The sequence below is a fragment of the Ochlerotatus camptorhynchus genome, unplaced genomic scaffold, assembly GCF_037179485.1.
Source record: "Ochlerotatus camptorhynchus isolate MF236.1 unplaced genomic scaffold, CSIRO-AGI_Acam_v1.1 ptg000036l, whole genome shotgun sequence".
Lineage (NCBI taxonomy): Eukaryota > Metazoa > Arthropoda > Insecta > Diptera > Culicidae > Ochlerotatus > Ochlerotatus camptorhynchus.
The window spans coordinates 1,973,393-2,000,595 of NW_027040527.1; the positions used below are offsets into that span (position 1 = coordinate 1,973,393).

Here is a 27,203-nt window from a genome sequence, read left to right on the forward strand (position 1 = left end):
GGGCAAGATGATTCAGAAAACATCGATGCTTCAGAATCCAATAAATGGATGAAACGTGGACATCTCGTACCGCACGTTCCGATTTTGGTAATTATATGATTGGTTGGTCCTTGGAAGCATCAAAGCTAGAAAGGTTAAATGATGCTCCATTTTCTTCTGACGGTTGGGGCATAAGCACTAGCTCTTGTCCTAGCCTTTTATGACTTATGGATATAGCGCTATTACTCGCTTTCTGAAAAGAGAAGAGGGAAAGGAAAAGGAGAAGGACAAAGGGAAAAGGATTATGTGAAATCTATGAACATAAACAATATTTTTCATTTGAAATATACAATATAGAAATGCAGAACGGCGCGGTGGTCACTATTCGAGTCTTGTCACTATTATCAAGTCATAAAAAGTAACAAGGACTAAAATGTGATCCTTTGATTACTGGAAAATCCTGCTGGTTGGGACTAGCAATCATCATCAATTTGTAAAAACTGGTGATCTCAAACTGGGCAATACCAGCACCGGCCGCGTACTAACGCAGGTCAAGAAAGGAATGAGTAGAAATGTGTTGACGTGACACTCGCTTTGATGGAAGCCGAGAAATCCTCTGCACTTCCACGAGGAATCACTAAAAGGAATGGGTAAGAGCGTTGGGTTTTCGCGTACAAGATTATAAAACGTTTATTAACAAACTTTTAATCTACCTATTCCTTTGCAGTTAAATTGTACCCGTTCAATTTTGGCAGCAAGCCCGAAAATTTTGTGTTGCCAAAATCGAACGATCTTATTTTGAAATTCAATTTATGATTTAGTTGACTTCGGACCACTGCATCGCCATGATAAAGACATTACTAATAATAATTTTTTATTAAAATTGTAATCACAAGGAGCAAAAACACACTATTTTCAAGTTTCGTTCAATCTTGGCATTTGGTCAAAATTAAACCCCGTGCCAAAAACGACATGATTTTGTTGCTAAAATCGAACCGTACCTAAATCAAACGACTACTGTACAAATATTTATAAATAATGGTAAATAAATGGTAAGCTCTCACCAGATTCTGCAGTTGTTTGTGGCCATTCAACACTGTTGAACATCATAATCACAAGTGTTAATAAGTAGGAACGAACTCACCAAATGAATCCATGAGCAATGTCAACAGAATGAAATTGCATGGCGCTACTGGTACTTTCATGGTCCACCTTTCTTGCTTGAATCAGGATGATATCCACCTGATATTATTCAACAGAATTAACATGTTGCCTCTCCTTGAATACATCTTGATCCTGGTGATTCCTTTTCTTCAGGGAGAATTTCCTGTAGTCCTGTATCTGTTATCTTTTTGTAATTTTCACATTTTGATCATCCAGATCAGGTTCAGCTAATATGAAATATCACTAATGTCGTTTTCGTTTTTGCGGTGTAGCTACACCGGTGCTACACCGCCGAACACCGAAAAATTTTAGGGTGTAGCTATCGGTTGCACCTTTGTTAACAAACAAATGATGATGAACTGTCAGTGACTCGTGCTTATTGCTGCTTACACTACACCGGTGTAGTGTAGTAAAAACGAAAACGACATAAAAGAGTCCCCAGGATCAGCCCTTGTGGTTCGCTTCTCCGTGACGTCGTCGCAAACGAAATAACGTCGGGGGTTCACTGGAGGAGTTTGTTTTCGGAGCTGCTGCCCTCTGAAGCTCTGAAAAAACTTCTGACACGGGTATTGTTGAGAGTCACGGAAAGACAACCCCAAACTTGAATAACTTTAGAAATCACAATCAGATTGGTTTTTTATACTATTTTAAAAATATGCCGAAAACGTTCCTCCGAAAAAATCACAGCAAAGAAAATGCACGTCAAACTGGTTCAAAGGCAGAGCCTACTACGCCTTTCGAAATTTCGACCGGCTTCATGCAAAATCTGACCGGCTTCATGCAAAATCTGACAGTAGTTGTCTTAATGAACAAAACTTAGATAATAGGGGGAAATGTATGTAATGTCGGCCTAAGTGTCCCTAATTTGGACCCATACATAAATTCAGCAATCGACTAAATTTTCAATAGCAACCAAAAATATCCATTAGTACCGTCCCAATGACGCGTTCATCTGGATACAATTGATAAATAGCAGATTTTTAGCGATGGGCCCAATCTTAGATCCATAGGCCAACATTAGAGCCATGTCCCCTACACAAAAAAACAACAGATAAACAGATTACAAAATAATCACAATCTTCTCAATCGGTTTCGAAATTGGTTGATGTTTATCCGAATTCAAATGCTTCTTCCACAGCGGAGAATGCCCGAATTATCGCATACATTGGTCATAGTATCCATATGCAGTCCGATGGAATCTTGATTGTAGTAAGGATGATTGCCGCAACATCCTTTGAGGAACACGGAAGTCTAATTGTGAAAGCAGTTGAGGGCAGTCCACATCGCCATTTAAAAGTTTCGCTACAAATAAGGCTTGTTGCATTTTTCTTCTGTGTTCCAATGTGCCCAGGTCCAATAGCATGCTTCGGTCTGCATAAGGTGGTAAATTCATTGAATCGCGCCACGGCAAGCTAAGCAAAGCCAACCTAAAAAAAATAATTTCTGAACACGTTCTATTCGGAGATTCCATACCAGATCACAGATGCATTCTCAAGTATGGGCCGAACTAAAGAGCAATATAGTGCCTTCAAGCAGTGAGGGTCTTTGAAATCTCGTGCAATCTTTGAAATAAATCCCAGTTGACGATTCGCCTTAGATTGAAGGTCAACTTTGGGTCCAAAAGAACACCAAGATCAGTCATACGTTCTACTCTGCGAAGCGTTACATTGTCAATGCAGTAGTCGTAAAGGATTGAACTCTTAGAGCGGTGAAATGTCATCACTGCACACTTTGGAACGCTGATGATGAGTTTATTGCGACGGCACCAATCCACAAACAAATCTAGCAGAGCTTGAAGACGATGACAATCCTCAATCGAGTGAACTATGACGTATAGCTTAAGATCATCTGCATAAACGAGCTTGCATTTAAGAATATCGTAAACAAAAGTGAACCCAGGTTACTTCCCTGAGGTACTCCAGAGGTGCTGGTAAACGTAGAAGAGACACACGGTCCTAGTTGTACTCGAAGAGTTCGTCCAGTCAAGTAGGAATGTAACCACGACCTAAGTTGCTCAGACGCTCCTAGTCGGGAAAGCTTGCATTACAAAACCTTCTGGTCGATTTTGCCGAATGCGGCTTTCAGATCAGTATATATGACATTTTTTTTTTATAATTACTTTATTTGTACAGGCTCAATCAAATAAACTTTACAGAGCCGAGTTATCTTTTGCGTTATACATTATTACTGTCTTAAATTTAAAGTTAAAGGAACTGGACCTAGTACTCGCGGTTGTCTCGAGGTTAGTGGAGATTTACAATTTTGTGGATGGGAAAAGGGAAGAAGGAGGTTTGAAATGTGGTTTACGATACAACTATTTAATTTATCCTAAAGCATGAAATTATTTCTATTCATCTTGAAAACAAACATTGAAAAAAAACCCCCACACGTACAAAATACAAACTAAATACAAGGTTAATCAAACTTACAATCTAAGGTTAATATCCTTAAAGTAAACATATATGAGTTTCATAAACTCCAGATCGCGTCTAGCCAAAATATCCCTAACTGGAACATTAGGTTGTCTACCTCGAGCCCGAAGGGAATCATAAAAATGTGATCTGACTCCACGATACTCCGCACAAGACCAAAGGATGTGATCAGCGTCCTGGTAACCTTGTCCACATTCACAGAGATTGCTGTATCCCAACCCCACACGGAACAAGTGAGCGTTTAGAGAATAGTGATTGGACATGAGACGAGACATCACGCGTATGAAGTCTCGACCCAAGTCCAACCCTTTGAACCATGCAAACTTCGACACCTTAGGGATAATTGAATGTAGCCATCGTCCCAAGCTCCCTTCACTCCATTGATGTTGCCAGCTAACGAGTGACTGCTGTCGGTAAATAGAGAAAAATTCACTATAGGCGATTTGTCGATCATAAATGTCGCCTTCCATAGCGCCCACCTTCGCAAGTGAATCCGCCTTCTCATTGCCCAAAATTGAGCAATGCGAAGGGACCCACGCGAAGGTGATGATGAAAGAGCGCACGGATAAAGCACTAAGCAGTTCTCGTATTTTCAAGAGAAAATACGAGAAGTGCTTTACCGGCCTAATGGAACGGATAGCCTCGACAGAACTGAGACTATCCGTAAAAATAAAGTAGTGGTGTGGAAGAAGTGAAGCAATAGTTTCCAAGGTGTAGTGAATTGCTGCCAGTTCAGCCACATACACAGAACAAGGAGCTTCAAGTTTTCGAGAGGCGCTATGAAATTCATTAAATACACCAAAACCAGCGGACTCCTCTATTAGAGATCCATCTGTGAAAAACGTTCTTGCAGAATCAACATGGCCAAACTTTGCAGCGTATAATGACGGAGCAATCATAGGACGATGATGCTCTGGAATTCCGCGGATTTCCTGCGTCATTGATAAATCAAAATTCACTGAATTGCCGAAATCGGAGAAGACTACACGATTGGGAATATTTCTTGAAGGGCTGACATCCTGTGTTAAATATAGGTAGTACAAAGTCATAAAACATGTTTGAGGATTTAGCTCCAGAAGCTTCTCAAAGTTTTCGATCACCAGTGGGTTCATTACTTCGCAACGGGTGAGGAGCCTCAGAGATAACTCTGAAAAACGGACGGATAGTGGCAACATGCCCGCCAGCACTTCGAGACTCATAGTATGAGTCGAGTGCATGCATCCTAACGCGATACGAAGACAACGATACTGGATCCGTTCCAGCTTGATGATGTGCGTTTTAGCTGCCGACTGAAAGCAAAAACTACCGTACTCTAAAACCGATAAAATCGTTGTGCGGTACAACGTCAGAAGATCTTGTGGATGGGCTCCCCACCACGTTCCGGTAATTGATCGAAGGAAATTGATCCTTAGTTGGCATTTTCGTCTCAGATACTCAATGTGGGATCTCCAGGTGCATTTGGAATCGAACCAGACCCCGAGATATTTAAAAGACATGGAATGAGTGATCGGTTTACCCAAAAGTTGAAGCTTCGGTTGTGCTGGGCTATGCTTCCTAGAAAAAACGACCAACTCAGTTTTCTCCTTGGAGAATTCGATACCTAGCTGAATAGCCCAAGTAGACAAATTGTCCAAGGTATCCTGTAAGGGTCCTTGCAGGTCAACCTCTTTTGGCCCTGTGATAGACACTACGCCGTCATCTGCAAGTTGTCTCAACGTGCAATTGTCACTAAGACAGACATCAATTTCTCTAACGTAGAATTTGTACAAAAGGGGGCTTAAACATGAGCCTTGGGGGAGACCCATGTAGCTAAATCGAAAAGCTGTAGAGTTTCCATGAAAAAGCTCATATGTTTTTCTGACAGCAAATTGTACAAAAAATTATTCATTAATGGAGACAATCCACAAGCGTGGAGTTTCTCTGAAAGAACTTCAACGGATACTGCATCAAAAGCCCCCTTGATATCCAAGAACACAGAAGCCATTTGCTCTTTCTTAGCAAAAGCCAACTGAATTTCCGAGGAAAGCAACGCGAGACAGTCGTTCGTTCCCTTGCCCCTACGGAAACCAAATTGAGTATCTGAAAGAAGGTGGTTCGTCTCAACCCATTTGTCGAGGCGAAAAAGGATCATTTTCTCCATCAATTTCCGAATACACGACAGCATCGCGATGGGCCGATACGAATTGTGATCCGACGCGGGTTTATCAGGCTTTTTAATGGCTATCACCCTCACTTGCCTCCAATCGTCGGGAACAATATTGAGCTCCATGAATACATGACATTGACTTGTGCCTTATCCTCCATCGCGGTGATGCATGTACTGGTGAAATATAAGATCATAAAAGTGTTAAGATCAAATGGAGTTCAAATCACATCAGGATCATCGATCAATCAATTAAATAATATCGTTCGGATATTATTATTGTGAAGAATCAACTGATAAAATAGAAATCCTGCAGATAGCATACTATCGTATTTTTCTCAAGACCTTTAATTAGCATAGCATAGCATAGCATATGCGATTGTACAAATCGTGGGTGGCTATATAATGGTCAACTAATACGTTTTGCAGAAAATATCGAGTGTTGACGCAGAAAATATCACTTGGGATTAGTGATTTTCCCCACACGAAAATAAAATCTACAATACAAGCATCGCATTATACACCTGGCCACATCCTTACAATCGCAGGGGAAGGGAGGGAAAGTTAATCCAACATCTACTTAAGAAGTATTTTTCTCAAGACCTTTAATTCATCAGATATTCTCCTTCATATAATATTTGTAAGATATTATTCTAAAGACCCTCTGATTTGGGGACGACCCCGCACACCATGTCCGAAGTGACGGATTAATCAACATTCGTGTACCTACTTCTGGTTTTTCTTCGCCAAAAGTTAGGTTGATTCCTCACATTCCTAAATCGGTTCATTTTAAATTATTCTGTCGAGTGGAATTTGAATTATTCAGTGTAATCATAATGTTCAATACAAATACACTCAGGTCTTTTTTTACACGGGGGATACGGTCCGTGTAAAAAAAAAACGTGTAAAAAAAAACCTACGAGATTTTGATTTTTCGCATGCTTAAATGTTTTTAAAAAATCGGATTTTGATGCCATTTGTAATTAAAGCATGATATGGTCCATATAGACATATTTTAAAAATTTCTGTATTTACACCAAAAATTGTGATTTTTTTTTTTAAGTATGCCATTCGATTACAAATAGCTTGAAACGGATAATGTGATTGGAATCAAGTCGATAGGTTGTATCGTTGTCGAGAAATCGTTAAAAACGTACCGTGTAAATCGTGGAAAACCGTGTAAAAAAAACCGTGTAAAAAAGACTTCAGTGTAATAGATTGCCAACAAACGAATGAGAGACAGCTCAATAGAAAGTTTAAAGAAAACGGGATTTAATGAATATTTAGTCGGGACATCGTAGTATACCTTTGAGTCTGTAAAACATTTTAACCCAAACTCCAGGATAATTTGGAGAACTCGAAATGCTTTGTCATTTTAACTGTATATCTCTAACATTTGTTCGATTCACAGTTGAATACCTTGTAGAGTCTATAGAAGTTGAAGAGCAGATCTCCAAGGAAGCTTGGATAATCAAAGGTTCATAAAAGGGTCGAAGGGTTCATAAAATCAGTCTTGACATCGAACAAGATTTCCATGAGTCTGCCAAACATCAAGATCTAATCTCCCGGACAATTTGAAGAATAATTCTTCAAATTGTCCGGGAGATTAGATCTTGATGTTTGGCAGACTCATAGAAATTATTATAGATTTTTTGTTAACACAACTATTTGCTTCACATGAGAGCAGTTGTACCATAGGGGAACATGCATAAATGACGTAGCATTTGAGGGGGGAGGTGGGGGTTTCAGAATTTGTGACCGGCCATGTATTGGATATAGCCAAATACGCTACGAGGGGGGGAGGAGGGGTCTAAAATTGATCAAAAATATGCTACGTCATTTATGGATGCTCCCTAGGTAGTTCTGCTGCACCGGCACGAGGTACTGCGATTCCGGATCGAAGAAATGACTGGTTTGACGGCGAATGCAAACTGTTTGTAGATGAGAAGAAAGCAGTTCAGGCGATAATGCTGCAACACCGCACGAGATTGAATGTAGAGCGATACAGACGAAACTCGGTTTTCCGAAGGAAGAAGCGTCAGCAGGAATACCGAGATCGTGAGGCGATGGAAAATCTGTACCGCGTAATCGACACTAAATAGTTCGCGCAAAGGCTACGTGCACTAAAAAGTATCTTTTTTCAAGGCCAAGTCAGTAAAGTCACATTTTCTTGTAATCAGTAACTATTTTCAACATTTTTAGCGTGTACGTATTTCAAGATTGATCATTCTTTGCTTTGTGACGTTTAATCGTCTTTCTCTATCTACTCATCTTTCTAAATAAAATTACCTGAGTTTTCCAGAACTTTAACGGATAAACTCCAGGCTATTTTTTAAATGCGTTAAGAATATGCTTTTTTTTTTGTAGATCAAAAACAACAGCAATGTACTCAAACATATTTAAGACATGGTAATCAGTTTTAAAAGAAACAGCTTCACAATTAAGTCCATTGAATGTTGAAGTTTAACATTTACTTAATTTCTCACTTTATAGAGATAAAATAAAAACTTACTTAATTTGAGTAAGTCCAAGATTTAAAATTATTCAATATTTTAAAGTTTCGCATCCCATGTACAAGTACCAGAATCAAGGAAAAAAGGAATGATTTATTTCAAGTTAGTAATTAACTTTATGAAAGATAAGCGATCTTCATGGCAGTCCCATTAACTTCACAACAATTTTAGGCACTTAGGAGAAGTTCTGAGTAATAAAAGAAATGCTGAAAATTTCAGTGAAGCTCCATGAACAAACTGCGGGATCATAAGGGAAGTTAATGCGCTGAAAGTATGGGGAACTTACTGGAAACTTTAAGAACCTCAAAATGGTTCTTTTTGGCATCCGGAAATTTTCAGGAACTTTAATGAAGTTCCTAGAACTTCAGAGAACTTCACAGTCGTCAAGCAAACTTGAGAAATATAGAAAACATGAGGGGTATTGTGAATATGTTTAAGAAGTTCTAAGCACCTCAAAAAAGCTAGATCTAGAGATATTTGGGGAATTTCAGATCTTAAGAGCAGTTTCCGTAGCTTTAGTCCTGACTTTTGGAGCAGTTAAAAGATCTATAATAGTAAATTTAGAAAAATTCAGGATAGTTCCATGACGTGCTGAAAAAAAAATCTAAAACCCTTGAGATGTTCCGATTCAGGGATGTACAGAGACCTTCAGAGAAATTATGAAAACTTCAGGGAAATTTAAAGGTGTTTACGGGAATTCCATTTATTTTCCAGCAGAGCTGAGATCCTCAATATAAATTAGAGCTCTAGGGAAGTTTCGAGAACATCAAGACAGATCATAGGATCAAAAGGGCAGTTCAAATAATGTCAAGGAAATTGTAGAAACCTAAAAGTAGTTTCGAGAAACTCAGGGAATTTCCTGAAACTTCAGCAAAGCTCCGAGAGAATTTCTGGAACGTGATAAAAATTATAGGAAAACGTGAGAGTATTCTAAAGGTGTTATATCATGGAGATTTCAAGAACTTATAAAAAATGCGAAAATTTAGCTTAGTTGATTGGATAACATCAACAAAGTTCCATTAATTAAGAAAAAATGCGAGTCTTTTTAGCAAGCTTCAAGAAGATCTAGAGAACTTTTAATACATTTAGATATTTTTTGATGGTTTCATGATATTCAGTAAAGTTCCGAGTACCTCGAGGACGATCAGATAGCTTCAGAATAATTTCATTAACTTAATTATGAATATATATATATCCGAAAATTTGCCGGATAGCTAAATAAATTTAGAGAACTTCAGGTTAGCATAGATAAGATCAGGGAAAATTAGTGAGCGTTTATAATGATTATAATACTTAAGGAAAATTGTCGAAACTTCAAGGCAAATCATTTAATTTCAGTAAAGTTGTGTGCTATTAAAAATACTTTAAGGAAATTCAATAATCGCTTAGCCAGTTTAAATACCACCAGGAAAGTCTAGACTACTGAAAAAGTTTCAAATTAATGTCAATTATTTAAGGAAAGTTTCATGAACTTTAGAAAAATCTTGAGAATTTCTAATTCCATGAAAATTGCGGGAGCACAAAAAATTTCGAAATCTTCACAGAAGGATAGTGATCTTCAGTAACATTTCGAGAAATTCATAGAAATCTATGGAGCTTAAGAGGAGATCCGCGAATTTTGTATGAACATCAGCAAAATGCGGGAGAATTTTAAAGAAGTTTATTAAGGGGGTAGTACACTTTGAGCGTCCAAAAAGTAAGGCCTTTTCGTTAATTTTTTAAGCAATAAAACACTCAGGGAGGTCAAATATGTTATAACCCATTTATTAGTCATCCTTCGAACTACAATTTGTATTTTTTTTTTAACTCGATTGGCATCTCCCCGTGGCCGTTGCCCAAAAGTCGGAAGTCGGAAAACGGCGTGGGAAAATACTCCTTTCCATGTGATCCTGGAATATAAATCGAACAAAAATCCTGATTAGTAATGAAATTTGGGTTAGAAATACGTATTCCGATTTTTTTTTAATTAAATTTTTCAAAAGTTGTGGCCTTAGGAAAAAAAAAGTCAATTTTTTCACCCTAAAAATGCTTACAAAATCGTGGATTAAAAATCAATTTTTGACAAAATCGAAAATGTGGGTACGTATTTCTAAGCAGAATTTAATTCTGAACAAGAAAACCTAGGCGATATTCAAATTTGATGATAACTGGTTAGAGTTATTCTACACGCCAGTTTGAAAAACCCCGTTTCGAGATAAACGCGTTTCAAGATAAAATTGCTCTCTCAGAGCGCGCCGGTACATGTTTTAGGAAATCGCTTCGTAAAGCGGTAAGGAATATTCTGGCGGACTTGGAGTCTTTTCTAAATTGAAGCCAAAAAAAATGCATTTTTTTTTTTAATCAAGGTGTACTCCCCCCTTAAGCTTCGAATTTCAGGGGGAGGTCAGTTCCATTAGTTTCAGAAAATTGGTGAAAATTTAAGGCAGTTCCTAGATTTTCAGATAACTACAGATACGTTAAAAATTTAATTGAGGTCTTCCCATGAGTTTAGAAGTTCAGTGAAGCTTAAACATTTTTAGGGCGGTTCAATTAAATTCAGGGCAGTACAACAAGCTTCATGAAAACGGCAAAACCTTAGAGAAGTTTTGAGAATTTCAGAAAGGAACAGAGAACTTCAGAGCAGTTCCGTTAACATTGGAGAAGTCATATAAATTTTAAAGAAGTTTAGAGAACTTCAGCGAATTGTTAAACCTTTAGCAGAGATCTATGATCGTTAGAAAAATTGAGGAAACTTTAGGAAGTCCCATAAAGTTCAGGGAAGTTTAAGAATCTAATGAGAAGTATTGTGAGCATCAGGCTAGTGTTTCAAACAAAAAAGAACTGCAACTGCTGTTTCTTTAACTTCATGAAAAAAATTGGGAACTTTCAAGTAGTTCTGAAGACCTCAGAATAGTACATTCTGATTTCCATTGAAACATACCTCAACATTTTGATGTAGCTTCGAATTCAATTTTCTTCTAGTTTACCTCGGAATTATCTTGAAACTCACCACAATAAGAAACCATTTGGAAAGATTCTCCGAATATTCATTGAATTCATTTCAGATTTCTTTTTGAATCTCACTCTTTCCCTTGGAATTCTACTCACATTGAAAGTTTCCTAAGAATTCATTGGCGTTTCTCCTCACAAATTCCTTAGATTTCTTCTCCTAATTTGTTTGGAAAACTCTTCTGAATTTATTTTCCGAATTCCTTTGAATGTGTTCTGGAGTTATTCTCAGATTTAATTGTAATCCTCCTTTTAGTATTTTCAAAATGATTCCAAGGACTTATGTTCGGGATTCGTTTTCTCCCACAAACTCACAAATTATCCTCAGAAGGCCCTTGGAAGGAGTTGTGTTCCTCAGAAATTACTAAGAGTTCTCATTAAAATTTGCTTTTAATTCAATTCAGGGTTTCTTCAAATTTTTCATCAGTCAATTTAAATCTAAAATTCATCAGAACTACCTCGAAAGCAGATTGCACTTGATGTTTTTCTCCAAGATTTTTTTCCCAGAACTCCCTTGAAATGTGGTCCTAAGTAATTATTATAAAATTCCACGAGCTTTTAAAACTGTGCATGGAATTTAACCCTTGAAATTTCTTGAAGTAGTATAGTTTTTAAGTCCAGAACTAGTTCAAATTTGAAATTTCCAGGAAATTTGCATGTTTGTTACTGAAGATTAATGCACTGTGGATCTATAATGTTCAAAGTGTGAATGAAAATAACGAGAAAAATTATATGCTTGCATTTTAAAATTAATTATTTTCTTTAAAATATCCTTAGTAATAAAATTATTAAATTCTCTGAGCCTTCCAGGTATTTTGAGGAAAAATAAAATTTCCTGAGGATTCACACCCCGTGGGTTTGGCCATAAACTTTCTATTGAATCTTTCGCTTTTAAGGTTTATATCGTACATAAGTCTAAAACATCAAACATTTATTTGGTGTGCCATCGTTACTTTTCTTCTCTAAGGTCACTTTTTAGTAACTATTTTTACAACTATATGTCACTAGTTGGTCACTTATTTCTGCAACATGGTCACTAGAATCACTATTTTTGACAGCAGCGATCGCTACCAGCCCTGCATTAGCAAATGTCAAATCAATTTCAAATCTAAAAATCTAAATTCAATTCGCCGTAAAACTTCAAAGTGATCTTAAAATACATTATTTAAAATCGCTAATCCGATCTTAAAGCTTCAAGGTACTATAAGCTTCCGAAAACGCCAAACCCTATGAGTCATCAAAACGTAAGTTCTAAAAACCATATCTTTATTTATGCTCAACATTGAAGTTTCCAAATTGCAACAATTGTTGATATTTCAGATGAGATTTGTTTTATTATTTCATATCCATTCTAATATTTTCTATGACAATTTCTCCAAAATGTTAAGCTATACCCAACCTGTGTAACAAGTATCGGTCATATAAAGCTTTCCATTTAGTAATGTCTATTCAATTCCAACGTTCCAATCGGTTAATCCCTTCGAATCTTTATCAGTTGTTTGTGCCTTTTTGTGACCGTCAAGGTTCCATAAACAAATGACAGGCATTCGCTAATTAGCGGCAATTTGTCGTGCGCGACGTCATACCTGAATGGAGCAACTTGTACTATCACGAGATGACAAACTAATTGCACATGGGCAAAAATAGCACACAATATTATGATCTGGATCATACTGACCGTTTTTATTCGTAACATTCTTAAAGTCGAGTGATGCACTTGCTCCACCACCACCACCACACCAATAATCGCACTACTGACAAGTCACGCGCGTTTGTGCATCAAAAGTGCATTTCGAGTGGCGTCGTCGTTGAATCTGCACACATGCATTCTGCTAAACAGTGTTCGCCTGATGGTCGAAAGGAGCAAATCAAGTGGCATATTTCGGACTCAGTTGCATCCAATTAGCAACAGTGTACTGTACCTACAGACCTAGAGATGTGGTATTTAGAGATGCGCACGCAGCTTCCGAAGCTAGAAGTAGGAAATGCACCCATGTTTTACATTCTACATTTCAAGTACCCGAATAGGATGATAGGTGCGTCGTCATACGCGACTAGACAGACAGTCCGACATGTCATCTAATTGAATTGTTAATGAGTTTTGTCATTGTAAAAGAAATGATTCACGTGTACTTTTTGGTTCAGAACGTGTGTCCATATCGTACGGTGCTACAACTGTGTGCATGTCTGCGCTTCATCACTGCCACCGCCGCCGCCCTGGTGCAGTTCGATGATGTTACAGGAATTTGAGAGATAATTTGAAAAATGCATTTCCACTGCGAGTGAGCTATAAATAAAATGCCATTTTGGTTGCCGACCGTCGTCGTCGGCGTCGCCGTGTAGCGATGCATTTCTGCATCTTGCCGAATGCAGTTGGATTCGGTAGTCTGTAGAACGCGGGATGACCGGCCCGAAATTTATCTGTGCACGGGGCCATAACTGTGGGACTGTTGAATGGGATTTTTGACGTTGCTTGGTGGCGCGGATGCAGACGGGACATTGATGTATAGGCGATGCAGTGTTTAGTTTGCCAATTTGTCTATCTGGATTTTGCAATTCCAATCCAATTGGCAATCCTATATTAACATGGTATTCATCACATTCATTAATGTTATATCGTTCACAATGTAATTTTCTCGTTAATCCTTGTTCGATGAAGTACTATATATTTTTTCAGGGCATATTGAATAAATTGATTAATAAATTGTGCAAATATAAATTTGTATTTCATGATGGCTTTGACAACCAACATTTAAACGTTAACTTCGCTGTATTTTTCATCAAACACTTCACTTAATGTATTTAAACAATTCCTTCGTCTTTCACCATCAATCTAATTACATTTTTACCACTGAACAAACTTGTCATATCAGGTTTTTTTTGCAAATGAAATATACATAGGGTTAGCTACTCCATTTCCGACCTGCTTAATAGTCTTTCTTAATCTAGCGTAGTTTAGCACCAAACGGAATGTTATTATTACTGATGGTTTCCAAATTTATTTACCTTTCCATACGTACCGTAAGATTTGATAAAGAGAAACCAATCATTGAGATATTGTCAAAAGTCTAACACTGCTTCTTGACGCCAAATTCGGCCTACAGATTCTAAACTCGGCTTAACGCATTGAAACGCCAATGAATTCGCTTCGGCCTATCGGATGAAGATAAAAATTGATTCGGTCGGAGCGCTTCTTTCGTTTTTGGGGATAATGGGTGCAAATCTTCATATCACGTGTTCTCATTGACTTCGTTCCGTAGTTTATTAACTAAAGTAACATACCAAACGCATAATTGACTTGTTAACTCTGAAATCATGGATTTATTTGAAGTTTTCTGCTCGATAGGCTCAAAATGGGCGATTAGGCCGAAGTAGTTCTCTACCCTACTACAAAATACGGTTGATATTGAATTTCCGATAATAGGACAGCTGGTTAACGCGCAGTTCAAATGGAAAGGTTGCCGAAGAAAAAGAGGCTACCGATAATAGTTACACTCACCTGAGAAGTTTAAAGCTATGTAAAAACGATTTCAAACCGTTTTTGACAGTACGCAGACAGCAAGCAGCAGATAAATATAAACAAACAAACACGTCATATATTTGCGTAAATTCCCCTATTTGATTTCACATCATACTTGATTAAATCTTTAATAACTAATTCTGCTTGGTGACATTATCCGATTTAAATTTAACTCAAAACGGTTGCTCATACACAAATTGAATATTTGCATTCTATACGATTTAAATTACAATTCGTTTAATAAACAAAAACATTAGTTTTCAAATGTGTTGTCGTTCGGCAGCCATTTCTGAGGTCTAACTAGTCTGAAACATTTTCCGTTTCGAAAAACCATCACTTTTTTTCACAAATCGTAAAAGAAAACCTACCAAAAAAATAAATAAACATAGAACCTGACTCTTGTCGCATCGCATTTCAACATTTTCTTGACACAGTTGCCCAGCATGCAATCACATGTTTCAAATTCTGCTAGTTCCGGCCGCGGATGATCCACGGCTTCACGCCGCTACTCTTACCTAGCTTACTAACCCTACGCGATCACGGTTGTCTTCTTCTTCGTTCAAGCGAGCGAAAAACATCTGACGATCAGCCAGCAACCTGCGGATGCGGGTGAGATGAGAAATGCACTCAGGCGGAGCTAACTGTCCGACGACTGACTTACAGCAGTGATATTTCTTTATGGTCACCAGAGCAAATAATTCTACCGATCACGTCCACTTTCACAACGGCACGTGAGGCTGAGGGATTGATCAAAACTGATTCCCAACGTCTGAAATCATCTTAGTAATTGAAAAACACGTCGTTCTCGGAAGATCCCTGCCGGCTCAGATTCAATACACACTGGGATGTGCTTTCTTTTTGAACTCCTATTTCCCTTGCCCCCACATCGTCAACATCAAAAGTCGACTCACGATCACGAAAGCTAGTGTTTGTTTTATTTTTCGAAAACGCCATCGGCGATGACCAACCGTACAGTACGACGGCACCGGCTCGCTACGACGCAAAGATCAGTTGGCTGAAGGTAACCCAATGAATGCTCTGTGAAAAATTCCAAAAATTCGTGCTGAAGGTCACGGATTCTAAGCTCCATCCTCAGACAAGACAGCTCATTGGAAAACCAATTGTCGATCTAAGGCCCCCGAGGGTTATGTTTCATTCACCAATCGACTCAGCTCGATGCGCTGGGAAATTTAGAATAAGGCGGGATAAGATGGATAAAGGCTGACTAAAAGTAAATTGGTACACACAAAAATACCTGTAATTCGTGATGTAATAAGTTTAAAAAGTCCATTACTGGTTTAATGAGAGAGGTACAGGTATTCCACTAAGACGCCCACATTCATCAGGATCCATTACTGGTTGCTTTACAGTACTTTTATTAAAACTTCAAAGTTACAGCATTAGATGGTTACATTTCTCCAGTTCGAACGAAATCTCGAATCTTCTTCTTGATGGAGCCCATCAGCGCCCGCACAGTGGAAACGGACACGGAATCAGCGCATTTCTTCCATTTTGCCCGCATTTGTTGGATGTCCTTGGCGTTGCTTCGTCGAGTTCGCTGCTTTGAAATTGCCCAGTATTTTTCGATTGGTCGAAATTCCGGGCAATTCGGAGGATTCATTAGCTTGTGGACAAAATCGATCTTGTTGGCAGCATACCACTCCAGAACCACCTTGGAGTAGTGGCAGCTGGCTAAATCGGGCCAAAAGATGACTTTGCCCCTATGCTTGCGGATGAACGGCAATACACGCTTTTTCAGGCATTCTTCGATGTGAACTTGGGATGTCATCGTCGAGGATGTGATGAATGGTTCCGTTTTCAGGCCACAACTGCAAATCGCTTGCCAAATTATGACCTTCTTCGCGAACTTGTCGGTAAACACGAACTTAGACTTCCCGGCACATCCCCACGTCCAGGCGCGATTTAAAACTTTTGACCGGGAAGCTGCTTTAAATCGAGTTTAACGTATGTTTTGTCATCGATCAAAGTGCAGCCCTTGTGTTTCGTCAAAACACGGTCGTACAAGAGCCTTGCACGCTTTTTGACCACGGAATTCTGCTTCATGTGCCGGTTCGGATGTTTACTGGCTTTGTACGACTTGTATTCTTCCCTGGCAAGGATGTTCCGCACCGTTTGAAAGTTGGCGTTGTACCTTCTGGCCACATCTCAGATCGAAAGACCGGGGTTGGCTTTAACGCACCTCAACATCTTGTTGCGCAGCTGCCGATCCCAAACTGTTTAGTCAGCTTCTTTCGAGTTCCATTTGACGTTATTTCTGAACGCGATCGACTACTTTGATCAAACTTGCACCAGTTGTTCTCTATAGAAGTGTAAACAAACCACTGTCAAAGATTTTCGATTCCCAACACTAGAGGCATGCTAGCGGCGCGCGAGGGGCGTACCAATTTACTTTTAGTCAGCGTTTAGTACATATATTTATTTATTTGTGCATCATAATACAGGTTCAATGCAATCATAATCATGGTTTGCTTTTTCAAACCAGCTTTAGGGGTACGTTGACAATACAAAAAAAACTACAAGGGACAGCCCAATGGGGTTGTACGAACAGTTGACGTAGGACTACGGTCACATACACTTTCGATCATAAGTTTAAGGACACCCCCAAAAAACATGACAAATTTGTTATGTTCATATCTCTGTCATGTTACGTTCAATTTTCGTTCTCTTTAGATCATTTGAAAGGTATTGAATGGAACTCGTAGGCAAATTGTTCAAGATATTTTTCAAATTTTGTGTGCTAAAAGTTCACCCAAAGTTACAATATTTTTCAAAATTTACTCTTAAGAATCGTGACTGATTTTCTCAGAATTGGGTTGGCCAAATTTTGAAATAAAAGAAGTAGTAGAACACTTAGGGATCGTCCATTAATTTTGTCACACTTTTAGGGGGAGGGGGGTTTTGGAAACTGTGACGAGCCTTACAAAAAACAATTAAGGTCCATATAAAAAATGTGACAAACGGGGGAGGGGAGGGGGTTGAAAATGGGCCAAATTTGCGTGACATAATTAATGGACCTTCCCTATGCTATACCATTCATACCATTCAAATAACCTTTGGAGATCGAAAATTGAACAAAACATATTTGCATGGTTTTTTGGGGGTGTCCTTAAACTTATGATCGGTAGTGTATATGTTAACTATTTTAATCAAACGTTATTCAAAATTTCCGATATTATTATGACATCCGTTGATTTCTTCGGAAGTGTAATAATTGATCACTGTCCATTTAGCGTTTATTACTAACCAGATTCTTTTTCAGTTCATGTGCAATTATTCTTGTGTTTGAAAATATTCCAAACCAACTCTTTCTTTGAAAATTGGGGTGGCCCTGAAAAGAGCCGTTCTGATGATTTATGGCCCTCAAAAGGACCGTTTTAGAGATGTGGTTTTAAAATGAAAGGTATGTAAGGCGACGTTGTCGTAAAAGGATACTTTTATGTTTGTCTTCTTTGCATCACAGCCGGCGTTTCTTATCAACTCACCGATTCCAGCAGCAAAGTAGACTTGGGCACCGATACCCAGGATTGCCAAGTCATTTTCAGAAAAATCTGGACTAGTTAAAATATAAAATCTGGAAAAATCTGGAATGCTCCAAAAAATTCTGTTTTTAACATAATGCTATTGAAATCAAAGTAATGTGCCAATCTCCCGTTAAAATCGGTCGGAATGATCATCTGGAATTTATTTGAAGTACTAGAATGGTTATGAATAAATATTTAAATTAAATAAACTATATAAAGCAAATAACTTGTTAGTATTGCTAAAATCATTCAAAAGTTGAAAAATATTGACACAGTGCGCCCAAAAAGTTCAAACATCCATTGGGCAGCATTTCAAAAATTTATTAAAATGTGGGTAAAATACTGCAGAATTTTTTTTTAGAATTGTTTTTTTAAACTTTAGCTTTTTTAAAAAGAATGAGAAGCAAAGAGTCAAGCAAATTTGATTAGATGGATTTTTTTAAACTAATAGTCGATGTAGTCATTACTATTTTATGCAGTACCAGAATTTAAAAAAAGGAATACGATTTATTTTGAAGCAAAATTCTCCTGGTTGAAATGGGAATCAAAGCCTAACATCGTGGTACTCACACACAGTTTACCTAAACTACAGGTAACACCACCATTCCCATAACTATTACGAATAATTTTATGCCAAAGAATGATTTTATTATATTACTAAAATGAATGTCTGATAGCGTCATTTTTGAAGCATCAGTATCTTGAAATGATTCTAAATTCCGGAATTTATATTTTTCCTGGGTCCCAGATCATGAAATTTTTTGCTAGTCTGAATTTACTTGGAACTCTTCACAGGATATCTTCGCCCTTTTTTGAGTTCCATTTGAATGATCCTAGAATTACATCATACTTCTTTTCTGGAATCCTCTAAAATAATCTTGATAATATCCAAACTTTTCCATCAACATTCTTAGAGTTCTTAACATTACCTCTTGTAATCTGTTATAAATCACTCTCCAATTCCACAATTCCCTCAAACTGGCAATAATTCCCAAGAATTGACATAAATTGTATTCATATTTCTCTATGAAGTTCTTAAAATATCCTCTTCAGTATTCCCTAAGTACTCAAGTACTTTGCCAAAAGGCCTTGACTGCCAGATGTTCTTTTCGCATAATTCCATTTAAATGTCTTCAAATTTTATTAAAAAGAATCTCCATAGCTTGGGCAGAATTCAATTGAAATTATATTCTCAAGATTCGTATCAGCATATTAAGGAGTAAGGAGTTTCATCATAAGAGTTTTCTATGATTTCTCTTCCGGGTTGTATTTCCTTTATTCACAAAATCTGGAAATATACGTACACTGGCAAAACGACTAAAAATCTTTCAAATTCAGAAAAAAATCTGGAATACTGGCAACACTGCCGGTACCCAGACTCGATGGATGTGACCGACGGTGAACTGCAATTTAAATCTTATTTAGCTACAATCTTCAGCATTTTTCTTGCATTAATCAGACGCAACTATTTATCTCTGATTTGCGTGGAGCTTTGCAAATGTTTGTTATGGTCAATCATTAAAATTTAAGCTAAAATTCAGCCATTTTGGATCTCACAAAAAAACTCAAAATGACGTATTTGATATGTTTCAACAAATCATAATTTGAAAACATCACTGCCAATCGAAATGACGTCTGAGACAATTCCTTTTCTCAAAATATACTTTAGAAAATGTCAAGTAATTTTGGTTAAAAAATTAAAAAAGTGTTAAGAACTTAAATGACAAAAAATGACCCTCTTCAATATGTTTTGAATATATTTCATAAATAGCTTGTAAAAATTTCTATTTTCTGTGAAATTTTCAAGTTGTACACCTAAAAATTAACAGAAAATCATAAACAACAACTCTTTGACATATTTTTGTTTTAACAAGTTTTGGTAAAATTTCGCACAGAAAACCATATTTAAACTTATGAAATTGTTTTCTGTGCAAACAAAAAGTTTATAAACTTTACCAAAAGTGGTTGTTGTTTAACTGTTGTTAAGTGTAAAGTGTCCAACTTGAAAAATGCACAGAAGATTTTATAAGCTTTTTTAAGAAACATATTCAAAAAATATTGAAGTTGGTATTTTTTGTTATTTACGTTCTAAACACTTTTTCGGATTGTTTACCGAAAATTACTTGAAAAATTTTACCGTGCATATTTTTCCTGAAAAGAAATTAAGTTTTTCTATTATCTTGCCTCGGACGTCATTTCGATTTGAAGTGACGTTTTCGAGTTCTGATTTTCCGAACTGGGTGTGAATTATTGACCATAACAAGCAATTATGCAAAAAATCATGCAAATCGAAGATGATCGAGTCTGAAATTCATTTTTTTTTTTGCTATTTAGTCTCGAAATATGTTACACCGAATCCTATTTGAATCAAGTCTGGAATCTTTGGTTTTTCCAGTATTTTTTAAATATTACTATGTGTATAAGGAAAATTTGAGTCATAATTTTTTTCCGAAAATTAGTCCGAAATCTCTTAATAATCCAACGAATTGATGTTCTCTTGCCGTGCGGATCTATTTGGTTTTTGCTGAAGGAAGTGTTACTGCTACCTAAAGCTACAACACATTTAAACAGCAGTTCTCAGTGCTCAATATTACCTGCAAATTTGCAACCTTGCTCGACTCTTATTCCTCTTCGACACTTGTTTAGACCCTACCCGAGGTAATCCTGCTTGGACATCGACTTGGAAAATTCCTCTTCGATCCTTCGGATTCTTATAGTAATCTGCTCGGAAGTCTGTTTGGAGAAACGTTTTACTGTCAATATGGCGCCTAAGCGCACAAGAAAAGGGTAATCTCTTGATTCCCATTCTGATGAAATATATTTGAGCAACCAATTTGATATGCTCACGATGATGAGAATGATCCATTATCCAGGAAAAAAATCTAGTAAACTTTCCCGGCCTAATGCCAAGAAGGAAAAGGTCCCCTGATATGCTGAAAACTAACTCCATGTTTGATGCTATTCAAACTGGAGTTAAATTTGCGAACAATATCGTCATGACTTTGAAATTCAGTAATGGATTTTAAATTATTTAATATTTTGAATTGCAATACTCGATCTTTTAAAGATAATGAAGACGAGCTATTTAATTTTTTGAGAGTTCATAACGTGCATAACGCCGCCATTATAACTGTAACGTTCGTTAAACCAGACCAAGGGTGACCATCAAAAACTTGCCCGTCATAGGTCTAAATTCTTCATTATTTGTGTATATTATTTGGAATAATGCTCAAAGCAATTGCAATGGTAATATTCTGTTTGATTATTGTTCTGCAGGTTATTACAATATTCAATATCCAAACAGCCCAACATGCTTTTCTTCAACTATTGATTTGGTCTTAACTGATTAATGTCAACTTTGTAGCCGATGCTGACTTCGGTTCTGATCACCTTCCAGTAACTTTTGAAATATCCCAAGAAATAATTTCTAATCCCAACAGCTCTACATTCAATTACCATAGAGCTTGGGAGCAATATCGAACATTTATGGAATATAACTTCGATCCAAACATTCCTTTGCAAACCAAAGATAAAATTAATTATGCTCTTGAATCTCTGTACTTCTATAGTTGAAGCAAGAGCTGCCTCAGTACCAAAATGCAATGTTAAATTCGATTCAATTATAATAGTCGATGATCTTCAGCTCTTGATCCGTCTAAAAAATGACCGAAGGAGGCAATATCGAAGAACACGCGATTCTGCAATGAAAGTGATCTGGCGGAATTTGCAAAACCAAATTTAAAAGCGATTCTCTGCCCTGAGGAACAAAACTTTTTAAAATAATGTTTTGAAATTAAAACCGAGCTATTAACCCTTTTGGAAGCTCACACAAATTTTGAAAAAATCTGAAAAGCCTATTCCAGCACTTGAAGCAGGTGGTAAAATTTTGATCACAAATTCGGAAAAAGCTCAAAAACTTGCTAAGCAATTCGAGAGTTCTCATAGTTTCAGGTGATGATGGAATTTTCTATATTTTAATCAAAAAACTCTCAGAGAGTAACTATTTAACAAATGTTTCCATTTCGCATACTTTCCTGATAAATTGAAAAATGCAAAAGTTGTTTCAATTTTAAAGCCGGATAAAAATCCAGCTGAAGCTTCTAGCTACCGTCCAATAAGTTTGCTTTCATCAATAAATAAACAGTGTTCACTCGGCTGTCGACAGAAGCAGACCACTCTCAATGTGTGTCACGCGATCGTCTGTTTACTCGGCAGCAATTATTGTGTGGTCCTCCTCATTGTTCTTCATCAGCAGTTCTTTCAGTCGATGCGTCGTCGACTTTGGAAAGCAACCGTTTCGTGATGAGTGTGTAAGTGCTGACCACGTTTTGCGTCCATTGCTGCAATGGAAGCACTCTGATCCCCGTTGGCGAATCTGCCATACAATGAAACCACTGGAAGCGGCTCCCGTTCTGGTGGAAGAGGCTTATTGGAAGATAAAATGTCTATTGTGTTGTATCTTTGGACTATACTTTTAAGATGTATTGTATAGTGAACAAGAATCCTCGGCTCTAAACAAAATCAATAAATAATCGTTTTGAAAAGATAATTTTGAATAGAATGATGCTTCACATCAATACCAACTAATTTTTTGCAGATGAGCAGTTTGGATTTCGAAATGGACATTCAACTTCTCATCAACTCTTAAGAGTTACCAATTTAATTCGTTCAAAGAAATATGAAGACTGTTTAGCTGGAGTTGCTCTTCTAGACATATAAAAGCATTTGACAGTGTTTGACATGAAGGCATGAAATTAGTTCAAAATTATTTTGCTGATAGAACTCTGCAGGTAAATTATCAAAATTCCAAATCTGAACGACTACCTGTTAGTGCAGGAGTTCCTCAGGGTAGCATTCTTAGGCCTATATTGTATAACATTTTCACTTCGGACCAAAATTTTTTTTCCACAAATCTTTGTTCGCTGATGACACAGGCATTTCCGCTAAAAGAAGAAGTCTTCGTGTTATTTGCAGCAAACTGCAGAAGAGTTTAGATATTTTCTCTTCCTATTTACAAAAATGTAAGATTTCTCCCAACACATTCAAAACTCTACTTATAATATTTCCACATAAGCCTAGAGCTTCCTTTTTGAAACTTAGTAGTAGCCACATAGTCACTATGAACGGAGTTCCAATTTCTTGGTCAAGTCAAGTGAAATATATTGGATTAGTACTTGACCAAAAATTAACTTTTAAAGATCACATTTCGGGCATTCAAGCCAAATGTAACAAATACATAACATGTGTGCATTCTCTTATAAATAGAAAATTCAAACTTTGCCTGAAGTATAAACTTCTAATATTTAAACAAGTTTAACAAGTTAATAATGAACAACATCGATCGCTCAATGACTTACGGTAATAGATAATAATATTGCCCCAGCTTTACTTGTGAAAGATTCCAAAATCTCGGAATGGCAACTTTGTTCAAGGAAAAAATGCTCGAAATTCTGTTCTAAGCTTTTTGTTCGTGATCACGTCCATGAAAAAACCTTAACGATCTCAGACTTAATTATCATCAGATCTGGGACTTGGAAAAACAACTACTAAGTATTTACACGTTTTAATCATATTGTTTGTTGGATGTGATCTCACCAGATATCCTAGCATCATTCATCATAGTTATTCAAGCACCATTTACACTTTCCCCGTCCGGACATCAGCTTGTCCGGGGCCAGCTAGGCAGCATCGCCCTCTGGCCCTCTAGTCAGCAGCGGATGTTTCCCTCCTGGCTGTATTGGTAAACACCAGTAGTAGGTAGTAGGCATACATACTCGCAATCGACAACGACTAGTAGTGTAGGTATAGTACTCCACACAGCAGAGCGTTTAGTAGTCAGTTACGTGTTTTCACACCGAGCAGTGAGCGTGAACCATGTGCGGCGGCGGCGGCAGCTCATCTCCGAAGTGACATCCTCCGCACGTACGCTCTTCTCACTTGTGTCTTGGACCTGAATCTCCAAAAACACAGCATAGTAGTACAAGATCACATCACAGTAGTAGTCCGACGGAGACGACTCTCGCATTCACTCGCGCGAGTGCATTTTCTTCTTTTGGACTTTCAAACCTATTAATCTTCCTTCATTTAGTCACTGCGCTAACGAGTAGAGTGCGTATTCTGTGTATAGATACAGCTTCATTCAGCAGAGTTGTTGACTGCAGTGACTAACTTTCAAGCGATCGCGGTGTGTCCGAAAGGGGCACGCATTAGTTCGTCCATTCATTCAGAAAAGAATAACAACCTAGATCAACGGAACGTAAGTCTCTAGCCTTAAGTAGTTGCTCGTTAAGTAATTGATTTCTTGCTCTGTGTACTCGCATATATGTTCCATGTATTTGTTCGCATTTTTTGCTCTCGCTCATCAAACGTCGCCGAAAGGAAATGTTCACTTACTCACAGTCTCTTCTCTCGGTATTTTCTCATTTCATTTCTCGGTTTTCCTCCCACAATTTGGACCGGCTCGGGGACCTATCAGGCGAAGATCCGATCATGTCTGATCAGCAGCAGTACAACTACATGACGAGCGACGAGAATAAACAGTTCGACGACACCAACATCACCAATATGAGCATCGATCCGATGAAGGACGAGAAGTACCTGGAGAAGATTATCTCCAATGCCGAAAAGTACCCATCGATGACACCCCGCGAGAGCACACCCAACCCGCTGGACATCACCGTGACCGACAATGTCAACATCACACGGAAGCCGATCCACGTTGGGTAAGTGGTTTTAAGTTCCTTATTTTTTTTATTGTGCCGTAGCACACCAATCTGCACTCTGCAACATTCATAAAGAAAATCCGACTCACTCATTTTCACCGGACGCTTTTCATCCAGACACCCCCCTCGTCCCTCTCAAATGCCCCAGTGTACAGTCGTCATATTTTCCATCTCTCTGCTCTTTTCTTTTTCTCCATCTATGTTCTCTCACCACACAATGTTCTATACAGCAGGACACTGTTGATCCGGTAACCCCATTTTTTCATTAATCATTAACTAGGGTATACGTCCCTAACCTCGGTCTAATATGCAGCCATAGATTACGTTTTTAATCATAACTCATCAATTAATTTACCTGCAAACGATATTCTACTGCTAAATGGTATGCTTAGATATGCTTATCATGTCGTTTGCTATCAGGAACCGCAAAAAGTTGAAAAACTTACTTTTTTTAAGACAAAAACTCACCAGGGAAATGTATGTAATATCGGTCTATTGTCCCCAAATTGGGTCTATTTATGGATGCAACTTCGTCCTATCCTGTTTGATTCTCAAAAAAAACGCTCTTGGTAACGTTTTCTTATGTATTTTTTTTTATCACTATCACTGTTAACTTAATACTCTTCATTCCTCAAAACATTTCTTAGAGAAAATTTTACGAAAACTACATTAAATCACTCAAGTTAAAAATTAAAAATTAAAAATTTCGCTTATCGTCTTTCGACCGCAGAATATCTAAATCAAAACATTGTGATGTTCATTATACAGATTTGGCAGAAAAAATCTCCCTTCCTGTTCGTTCCTTATCATCCAAATGCAAACCACATTGTTGACGTTACTCTTATTGCTATATGCTGTCAAATGAATTTCATGGGCCAAAGTTAGGAACATAGAAAAGAAATGTGTCCCTAAAGTTGGGTCCATGATTTACTTGTGAAAACGTTGTTAAACAATTAAAATAAACATAAAATATTCAAACAGTAACTGTGAGTTTTACGTCTAGTGTGTATTATCAGGTAATTCCATTCAATAAATGCCATAATCAGGCCATTTGATGATCGTCAGTGCAACCTTCCCATCTTAACCTTAGAAGTCATGGCGGCTAAAAACTCCGAACAGAGTGATATTCTCAACCAGTTTTATTACTTACGAGAGCTGAAAATGTATTGAAATGTTGTGATATAAATTGATTTGTGTGTGGTACACATTTATCAATCATCAGTGATCAATATTTTCCTTATTTTTTGTGTAATATTCCTTAATTAATTATTTATTTGCGTGATAGGCCGAATGAAAGGACTAGACCCACATTACATACCGTAACCCTACATCTCTCTGATACCTATCTTCACCCAAGTCTGCTTGCTGTCGTGTACTCTTTCGGTGTCCTTTGATTTCTTTGCTGCCAAATTTTCCCTAATTTGTATTTTCCCTTCATATGGCGGTGTGGTCATTAATTGTATTACAATTTGTAGCATTTGGGTCTCGGCGAGTATGGTTTTGCACGATTGCCAACTTTGATAAGCAGATGGTGTAATTTATACGTCTGCTAGGATCGATTATCCATCAACGGTTTGATGGGTGGGGTGCAATGTAGATCATTTTGAATTTCTCTTTTTGAGATACGGGATCGTGCATCTCTGCCTGGACAAATCCACGCCAACTGATGAATCGATCAATCATTACCCTCTCCGAATTCCATGAATCTTGGAATGATTGTTCGCTAGGGACAATTCGACCATTTTAACTCGCGCCTAATTTTTCAAAATAGCGTGTTCGGTATTTTTCAAAATCATGGCACGAAAACGGCTCATCTAATCGAACGGGCGTCTGAGACAAATATGTAGTAAACTGGTTTGCCTTTCCAAATAAAAATACACACTGAAAAAAAAATCTATAATTTTGATAAAACAATTTCAACATCAAAAACATGTACATTTTTATTACAGTGCTTTGCCGATTTTGTCAGTCCCTTCTCAAATTTTAGGCTGACAAAAATGGGAAATTGACTAAATCGAGAAAATTTTTCCCATTATTTTATCGATCAAAATTATTACAAAATATGTAAATTGTTATAGGGTAAGGTGGGGTAATACGCGCAATGAGATAATATGACCAACAGTGATTTACGTGTTTTTCAAAACAAATTTAATGGGTTTTCACCCAGAATCACTCGATGGGCTGCTGAACTATTATCTGG

General features: G+C 37.5%; 1 protein-coding gene across 6 annotated transcripts in view; it reads left to right on the forward strand.

Moving 5' to 3' along the window:
- Window positions 1-27,203, forward strand: part of LOC135710157 (ankyrin-3-like) — a 266,177-nt gene that overhangs the window by 184,278 nt on the left and 54,696 nt on the right. For 4 of the 6 annotated variants that reach the window (XM_065232674.1, XM_065232707.1, XM_065232688.1 and 1 more), the window contains 2 exons: window positions 24,757-25,003; window positions 25,237-25,251. In XM_065232674.1, the coding sequence (XP_065088746.1) occupies window positions 24,757-25,003; window positions 25,237-25,251 (262 nt within the window). The remainder of the gene's footprint in view (window positions 1-24,756; window positions 25,004-25,236; window positions 25,252-27,203) is intronic. The other 2 variants (XM_065232680.1, XM_065232694.1) reach the window with 1 other exon arrangement.